Source organism: Hibiscus syriacus, unplaced genomic scaffold, assembly GCF_006381635.1.
Source record: "Hibiscus syriacus cultivar Baekdansim isolate YM2019G1 unplaced genomic scaffold, ASM638163v2 tig00012493_pilon, whole genome shotgun sequence".
In the NCBI taxonomy this organism is placed as follows: domain Eukaryota; kingdom Viridiplantae; phylum Streptophyta; class Magnoliopsida; order Malvales; family Malvaceae; genus Hibiscus; species Hibiscus syriacus.
Genome location: NW_024062284.1, coordinates 298,226 through 307,050, shown reverse-complemented (window position 1 = coordinate 307,050; position 8,825 = coordinate 298,226). Strand labels below are relative to the sequence as shown.

General features: G+C 35.7%; 1 protein-coding gene across 1 annotated transcript; it reads right to left on the bottom strand.

The window, feature by feature from the left end:
* Nucleotides 1-445: 445 nt before the first annotated feature.
* On the bottom strand, nt 446-6,360 carry LOC120205499 (B3 domain-containing protein Os03g0619600-like). Its single transcript, XM_039205352.1, has 14 exons — nt 6,216-6,360; nt 5,234-5,320; nt 4,689-5,145; nt 4,512-4,607; nt 4,280-4,434; nt 3,892-4,174; nt 3,499-3,794; nt 2,911-3,193; nt 2,705-2,827; nt 2,358-2,516; nt 1,673-1,831; nt 1,346-1,504; nt 873-1,045; nt 446-791 (listed from the first exon to the last, which is right to left on the bottom strand). The coding sequence occupies exons 1-14, from the start codon at nt 6,222-6,224 to the stop codon at nt 522-524; spliced, it is 2,709 nt and encodes a 902-aa protein (XP_039061283.1). The 5' UTR covers nt 6,225-6,360; the 3' UTR covers nt 446-521.
* Nucleotides 6,361-8,825: the final 2,465 nt, after the last annotated feature.

Here is an 8,825-nt window from a genome sequence, read left to right as displayed (position 1 = left end):
TTCCAGATGATGCGCTTGAACCAAGACCTGAAAAGATAATAATAATCTTTTAACTATCGAGATCGATCGTAGATAGACCTTTCTTGGTACAAGCAACTACTCCTAAATTTAGGGTGCATATTTCGCCAACTTTCTAACTAGTCTATGATAGAGATGTCCAATGTACTACATGATTCTTAAGGTGAACCTGTCTCCTCATTGGTTGAATATCTGCAACAGGGACTTCATATTTCCAATGGACTGCAATGTGGTCCTCCAAGATATGGCTCCATTTCTTGGTAGGATCATAGATCCAAAACATATCCATATATAAAGCACTGCTCTTGGTAAGAACAGCTTTGCAATGTATTTTTTAAGACCCTTCAAATTATTTGCACATCTACATCCCAAAAGGAAATTAAAACAATAAAAAAAACCAAGTTCATAAAGGGACAAGAAACCACTTCTATTAATTTAGAGTTCGCTACGTTTCAAAAAAAATATGTACATACAAATACAACAGCTTTCAGTAGAGCTATGTTTCATCTTTTTTCGGCCTTGTAAATAACTACATTCAATAATAATTCATAGCGCTTTAAATCGCTCATCTCAAAGACGCAAACATCACCGATTTCCAAGTTATTATCTTCCACAAAAGGCTTCCAACCATCAATCAATTTGGCTCTCGGGTTTGATTCTGTTGCTTCACGGCGATACACTGTCAACCAAGCCTTCCCATTTGGCGGCACAAAGAGGATTACATCACCACTCTCATTTGTCAAGTATTTCCTCGAAAAGTGCAGTGGTATTGCCTGCCATGAAACATAAGGGGGGGAAATTCAGTAAATTACAATCTAGAGCCTTAATTTTCTGTTTTTCTAATGAATACATACCAATCTATACTCATTACAAACATAGGATGGCTGCATGGTAATGATGAAAAATGGATTCAGAGACTTGAAATCACATGCTCTTTGAAGAGCTTTAAGTGTTCCACTAGCTTGTGACTGATGCGATTTCCCCTTGGTATGCTCAGCTCGTGGGTCTTTTGGCCATGTCGATATGGCTGCAAAGGCAAAAGGCCATTAGTAGTGCAATGTATGAGGTTTAAGCTCAATGCATAGTTAAACTAAAAACAAATCATACCCTTGCATTTAAGGATGGTAATTTGTAATTAATATTTTGGGTTCTACAGCTTAATCTCAGTTTTATAAGGTATTTGTGTCGAGTCTTGTCATTTTTCATAATCACATTTAAATTATTTTGTATTCCTGAAGTATTTGATAAGTTAATAATTACTATTATATAAATTTTGACATGTTCGTATATTCCAATTGTGTTTTGAGGACATTGAAGATAAACTTACAAGGTTTGACTTCCTCTTCAGTTTCTTGATATCCTATGACAGTGAATTGGGAAGCAGGGATAGAATTTCCAGCATAAAAATTGCCAATATCAGCAGTAGCGTCAATTATTGGTACCAAGCAATCTTTAGATGAAACTTGAATGGCTCCAGCATCAACAGCTGAATAATTTGAGAAATATACGAATCAATAAAGATTTTTACATGTTGTGTATTTGAATCGTGTTTGTGCTTCTTTCTTGTGTTTTGTATCTTGTTGTTTGCTATTTTTTTCATATGTCACATCTAGTGTTTCCAGATTTAAAGAGAGGAAATTGCAGATATACTTACTAGGATTGATCTGCTCCTGATTTTCTTGGTATCCTGTGGCAGTGAGTTGGGCAGCAGGACAAGAATTTCCAGCAGAACAATTGCCAAAATCACCATCAGCTTCAGTTTTTGGTACCAAGCTACCTTCAGATGCAACTTGACTGGCTTTAGCATAATCAGCTGAATATATCAGAAAAAATAATATATAAATCAAAAAGGGTTTTGACATGTTTGTGTATTAGAATCATGCTCAAGCTTCTTTTTTCTTGTCATGTTGTATTTTGTTGCTTATTGTTAGTTTTTTTCCAAATCTTCTCTGTTGTATCTAGTATTGTCAGGCTTAAAGTGAGTGCTTTGCAGATGAACTTACCAGGATTGATTTCCTCTTGATTTTCTTGATTTCCTCCTATGGTGGTGAGTTGGGCAGCAGGGCTAGAATTTCCAGCAGAACCGCCAAAATCATCAGCTTCAGTTTTTGGTACCAAGCAACCTTCAGATGCAACTTGACTGGCTTTAGCAGCGTCAGCTGAATATCGAAAAATATACTCATCAATACAGATTTTGACATATTAATGTATTTGCCCGTGCTTATTTTTTATTGTCTCATTGTGTTTTGTATCCTATTATTAGTTTTTTTTTTCATTTCTTGTTCGTGTTGTATCTAGTATTGTCAGGTTTAAAGTGAGGATATTGCAGATATACTTACTAGGATTGACTTGCCCTCGATCTTCTTGATATCCTATTGTAGTGAGTTCGGCAGCAGGACTACGATGTTCAGCAGAACAATTGCCAAAATCATCATCAGCTTCAATATTTGGTACCAAGCAACCTTTAGATGCAACTTGACTGGCTATAGCATCATTAGCTGAACATATAAAAAAATATACTAATCAATACAAAATTTAATATGTTTGTTAATTTGAAACATGTTCGTGCTTCTTTTTCCTAGTTGCATTGTGTTTATATCTTCTTGTCAGTTATTTTTTTGGTATCTGGTTCATGTCGTATCTAGTATTGTCAGGTTTAAAGCAAGGACATTGCAGAAATACTTACTATGATTGACTTCCTCTTCATTTTCTTGACATCCTATAGTAGCGAGTTTGGCAGCAGGGCTAGAATTTCCAGTAGAACAATTGCCAAAATCATCATCAGCTTCAATGGCTTTAACATCATCAGCTGAATATATCAAAAAATATATTAAATATTATAGATTAAATCTGTCATTAATTTAACAAAAAATCAAGTAGATTCATGCTAACCTTTTTGTAGCAGAGAAGTATTAGCTCCTGGTGATGCTGAAAAAATGGAGACCTTGAATGAATTTTCATGGCGGTTAATCAGCTCAAAGACGCATACATCTTTAACATTCAAGTTATTGTCCTGTGCAAAAGTTCTCCAATTAGAGAATTCAGCTTTATGTTGTCCAGCGGTGACTACTTTAACAGCAAACTTGACAATCCAAGTTCTCCCATCGGCAACTTGAAGGACAGCTTCATCCTTCTCTTCATCAAGATAACTCTTCACAAATTTGTATGGTACACTCTGGAGAAAGGCAAGAAACAAAATAACTGAGAAAAAATATTCAATTGATACGGCCACCGGAGGTAGCGGCCGGCACGGCTTCTGACGACGGTTATGACGGTGGTGCGGCCACCGAAACTTCCAGCCCAGAGAGAAGGGAGAGGGAATCGGGGTAGACGCTTCTCTCACTATCTTTTTTATCAGCAATGTATGTTCATAAGGTACAAATCCTTTTCGGTTCATAATTGGCATAATCCGATGAGGTTTGTGACTTTGGCACTTTTGATCAGTAATGGAATGAAGAGAGGATTGAACAGAAATCTCACCAGATGAGTACAAGAACTGACATATTCTGTGTGCATCACAACACTGAAAGAGGGATTTGAAGTTCTGAAATTACTAGCTCCCATACATGCCCTTTGTTTCTCAGTTGGAGTCGATGGGGATTTCAATTTCTTCTTTGTTTTCTGGTTTAGGGGAGAGTCATCCAAGATTTCAATGTAGGCGTCTGTCGGAACTTTGAATTTTCTGGAGCTAGAGGGGCATGGACTTTGTTGACAAGTAGGTTCAGTATCACTGACCAAGCTCCTAGTTTTAACTCGATTGGTTGTACTCCCATGAGCTGTTACAATGAAAACAATAAAAAAAAGACATCTTCATAGATGGTCACATAAACAAATTGATCATCGAATCAATGACGTATAACGAGTTTTACTCACTCGGTTGTCCGTAGGACTTGCTTGCATTTTCAACAATCGAGTAAACCATCACCTTCATCAAGATTTCAGGATGCTTAATTAGCTCAAAGACACACATGTCTCCAACACCGAGATGGTTATCTTCCACAAATTCTCTCCAACCACCATAGAGTTGTGCTTTCAGAATTTTATTTCCTGAATTCCTGAAGTACATTGCAGTCCAAGTTTTCCCAGCTAAGTTGCATAAGGTCAGATTACCCGTGTGCTTTGTCAAAAATCTCTTGGCAAAATCCAACGGTATACACTGGAATTCAAGAAGGGAAAAGAAAACATTATTATAAAGTGCCAATTTTGTGATTTTAAGCTACTTGGAGTCGGCGGAAGATTTAGAGATTAGCTAAAAGGTTACCATTCTATATCTGTTGCAAACGAATGATGGTCGCATGACCACCATGAAAACTGGATTTCCATTACTTTTGAAAGCATTGGCTATCTCAATGGCGTGTACCTTTTCAGTGGCTGTCAAATGTCGCAAACAACCGAAAGCCTGCACACTTCCCTCAGCTGTAATTACAGAAGGAAAAATGAAAAGAGGATCTCAAAAGTAACCCACTGCCAAGAATGAAATTAAGAAAGCATACCATCAACTTGTCCAACTTGTCCCGGTGAGTTCTCAACTTCGTTGAGATTTCCAAGAGGACATGGCGAATTTGATTTCTCTTTGCTTTTCCTACTCACTGAAACATCATTAAAAAAGTTGAGAAACGAATCATTATCCTCTTCATTGCTAGTATATGGATCAATGGATGAAAACCTACTTGCAATATCATTGTCCTTTTTATTGGTTTGCTGTTTCTTCCGAGGTTTAGAACATGATGGTTGTGATCTCCTCTTCCTAGTTTCCTTGCTTGGAGGAGTCTTATGCGTGATTTCACCACAAGTATCATCTTTAGATTCTTCCTTGACAGGCTTTAGGCACACTTGTTCACCACTCTGGTAATCTTCAATGTAACTCTTGCATGGATATTCAATCTCTGATGCACTCATATCAAATATGAGTACAATAAACTTGTCATTCCCTTCATATTTGAAAACCAAGAAATGCCCATTTTTGAGAGAGTAAAACGCAACAAATTCTTCCCATCCATTTTGCAACCAAACAACACCATCAGATTTTGTCAGCTCAACATGCCATGTATCACCACTTGGAACCATTAATAACACTGAATCCGATAACCCATTTCCATATTTTTTCACAAATTTTCTAGGAATCCCCTGTGGAAAATAAGAAATTATCATAGAGAAAGCACAAAATATGCAAACCAATAATAAGAAATACTAGAGGGTAGAGAATAATGCTTACAAGCTTCTTATCTCGAATAGTGTCCTCTAAAACGATCTTGAAGAAATGGGGTGTTTTTGGTTTAAACATGGAATCGTTATTCTCCTTCTGCATGTAACAATTAGCAAGAAGTCATCAGTGCAAAGGTCAGTAACTGTTTGGTGTGTTCCTAAATTAATTCCCAGCAACCAAGACATGCTTCTTAACTTCTTATTGAGTAGAAATTGTTTCAAAATTCTTTTCTTCTTTTACATTTACTTTTAACTGAATTGAAAGAAAAAAAACCTAATTCATTGATTGCATGCTTCTTTTCCTTAAAATCATGCACACCATCTATTTCAGCTGTCATCTGAATATGTATGTAAATAACAAATTAAGATAAACAAGTATGATAACAAATTTTAAAGAGTAATTCAAGTACAAACATATAATCTTCTTATGATCTTGATGAATACTCAAATACTGATAATAAGGAGTTTAATTTGTTTTCTTATTATTAAATATATAATTAATAATGGATGGTAAAAAAAATAAAGAAAATTCCTATCAAAAGAAATTCCTCTTGCACACGGTACAAAAGGAGGGGGGGAAACCCTAAAACCTTTTTGGTTTGAATTTTTTGTCTGTACCCAAAAGTCAAAGCTTAATGCACACTTTAACAACACTGATTCAAGTGACCACTAATGGAGGTTTCGCGGTAGGCTTCTAACAACGAATGATCTTTCCTTTCTTGTTTGTTCAGAACTAAAAACGAACGATCAGTTGAACAAAGAGCATTAAACTAAAACAATGAACACATTAATCCATTGTTGAATTCAAAATTTACACAAGAACTAAGAGATATATAGTAAATAATTCAATCATTAAGATAGTGACTTGTATGGGTAGAATTGGCATACTAGTTTAGGTAAAAGAAAAATTCAATCGTAGAAGATCACACTAAAGTTTGAAGCTATTCAGAAGCTACAAATTCTACAATGTAAAGTTCCAAGCTAAAACTGACCGAAGGCATCCCACAATTGATATTCGATATTCCCACTTGAGAACAAAGAATCGCTGGGTTTTGGATGTTGAGATCTTCCACGGAGATTAACAAGAATGAAGGATTCAAAGCTTGATCGAATTCGAGTACACAGGTGGCTAGGCTTTTTTCTTTTTAATTTGCGTAGTAACCGTTTTCTTTTGACTTATTATTTTTTCCCCCCTTTAAATAATCTCTACAATTTGTAATCCGTCTTGGATTCTAAATGTAATTTATTTTTTTTAAAATTATGTTATACGTCATAAGATAAAAATTATTCTAACTTTACAATATAATCCCTAACAACATGGGCTTTTTTACTTTAACCCCAAGTATTTTTCATCCTTAAGTGGATACCATCAAAATACAAAGTTCCTATTATAGCAAGTACTGTCCAACTAATTTCGATTGAATGACAACTTCCAATGAGTTACCGTTGTCCTTGATCTGCTCAAGGATACACACATCTCCCTCCTTCAACTCATTGCCTATCACAAATGCTCCCCAGCTACTACGGCCAAACACGGCTCTTTGACGTTCATCGGTCGTTATTCTTCCGTACTCGACGGTCCATGTCCTACCATCCGGAACTCTCAGGATGATTTCTCCACTGTTCTTCAAATATCTATCGGCAAATTCCTCCGGTATGCTCTGCCAAAGAAGTGAAAGATCCTAATTAAGAATGGATATAGTTTCAGCTCTTGATCAGCAATCTATGTTCATAAGGTACAAATCCTTTTCGGTTCGTAATTAGCATAATCCGATGAAGTTTGTGACTTTGGCACTTTTGATCAGTAATGGAATGAAGAGAGGATTGAACAGAAATCTCACCAGATGAGTAAAAGAACTGACCTATTCTGTGTGCATCACAACACTGAGAGGGATTTGAAGTTCTGAAATTACTAGCTCCCATACATGCTCTTTGTTTCTCAGTTGGAGTCGATGGGGATTTCAATTTCTTCTTTGTTTTCTGGTTTAGGGGAGAGTCATCCAAGATTTCAATGTAGGCGTCTGTCGGAACTTTGAATTTTCTGGAGCTAGAGGGGCATGGACTTTGTTGACAAGTAGGTTCAGTATCACTGACCAAGCTCCTAGTTTTAACTCGATTGGTCGTACTCTCATGAGATGTTACAATGAAAACAAGAAAAAAAAAGACATCTCCATAGATGGTCACTTAAACAAATTGATCATCGAATCAATGACGTATAACGAGTTTTACTCACTCGGTTGTCCGTAGGACTTGCTTGCATTTTCAACAATCGAGTAGACCATCACCTTCATCAAGATTTCAGGATGTTTAATTAGCTCAAAGACACACATGTCTCCAACACCGAGATGGTTATCTTCCACAAATTCTCTCCAACCACCATAGAGTTGTGCTTTCAGAATTTTATTTCCTGAGTTCCTGAAGTACATTGCAGTCCAAGTTTTCCCAGCTGAGTTGCATAAGGTCAGATTACCCGTTTGCTTTGTCAAAAATTTCTTGGCAAAATCCGACGGTATAGACTGGAATTCAAGGAGGGAAAAGAAAACATTATTATAAAGTGCCATTTTTGTGATTTTAAGCTACTTGGAGTCAGCGGATGATTTAGACATTAGCCAAAAGGTTACCGTTCTATATCTGTTGCAAACGAATGATGGTCGCATACCTTAAAAACGTATTTTAAAATAATTTTAAGAAAAATCGTTTTTTAAAATAATATTCAGTTTGCGTTTACCAAAAATTCATTTTTAAGGGTTCGGGAGTCGATTACACGTGAGGAAGGGTAAGCACCCCCACAGCGCCCAAAATTGGTACTGTGTCGCTTTCACTTTGTCGTAAATGATGGAAATTATAAATCGAATATAAAGTTAAAATATGATCAATTTATTAAAGTTTAATTAATTTACTTTGAATTAATTATTTAAAAGAAAATCCTTTAACTCGATAAGAAATCTTGAAATTTGCAATCTTCCGTCGAGAAAGCTATCTCAATCATTTCTCATTCGTAAAAGAAAAGTATATCTTCAAATAACACATATCGAAATAAAAATAAATATTGACATTTGCATAAAAATAAAATAATATAAAATGCATTAAATTATTCACATAAAAATACTTAATTAATAAAATAAAATAGATTTATTTCAAGTCTCATTTCGTTCGAACGTCGTATCGAATTGTACCACTTCGATTAAGTGATACTTTTCACGTCCGTTCCACAAATACGTGTTCTTGAACTTATTCAAACAAGGGATATAAAATATTGACAAATAGATATTTTTACAAATTAAAATAAATCAGATTGAATAAAAATGGAATAAACATTAGTAATATTCTATAAAAATTTTCCCTTGAGTTTTAGAGGCACCTTCTTGTCACACAAAACTCCAGTAACGGCCCTCCACTTTAGCCATTCCACCTTTATACGGTGTGTAACATCATCATCTACACCCCCATCTTTATGTATCATAGACCCTAGGTACTTGAAACAATCCTTTCAGGGGAGAACGTGTCCTTTTATAGAATGGCAATAAGACCAACGATGTTGTATGGATCAAAATGTTGGGCAATCAAGAAGGATCACGTAAGGAGGATAGAGGCCGCAGAAA

Coding starts and splice junctions, on each gene's coding strand:
- LOC120205499 (XM_039205352.1), bottom strand. Junction 3,194..3,498: donor TCAGTTCTTGTACTCATCTG/GTGAGATTTCTG, acceptor GCCTTTCTCCAG/AGTGTACCATACAAATTTGT. Junction 1,046..1,345: donor TGAAGAGGAAGTCAAACCTT/GTAAGTTTATCT, acceptor TTGCCTTTGCAG/CCATATCGACATGGCCAAAA.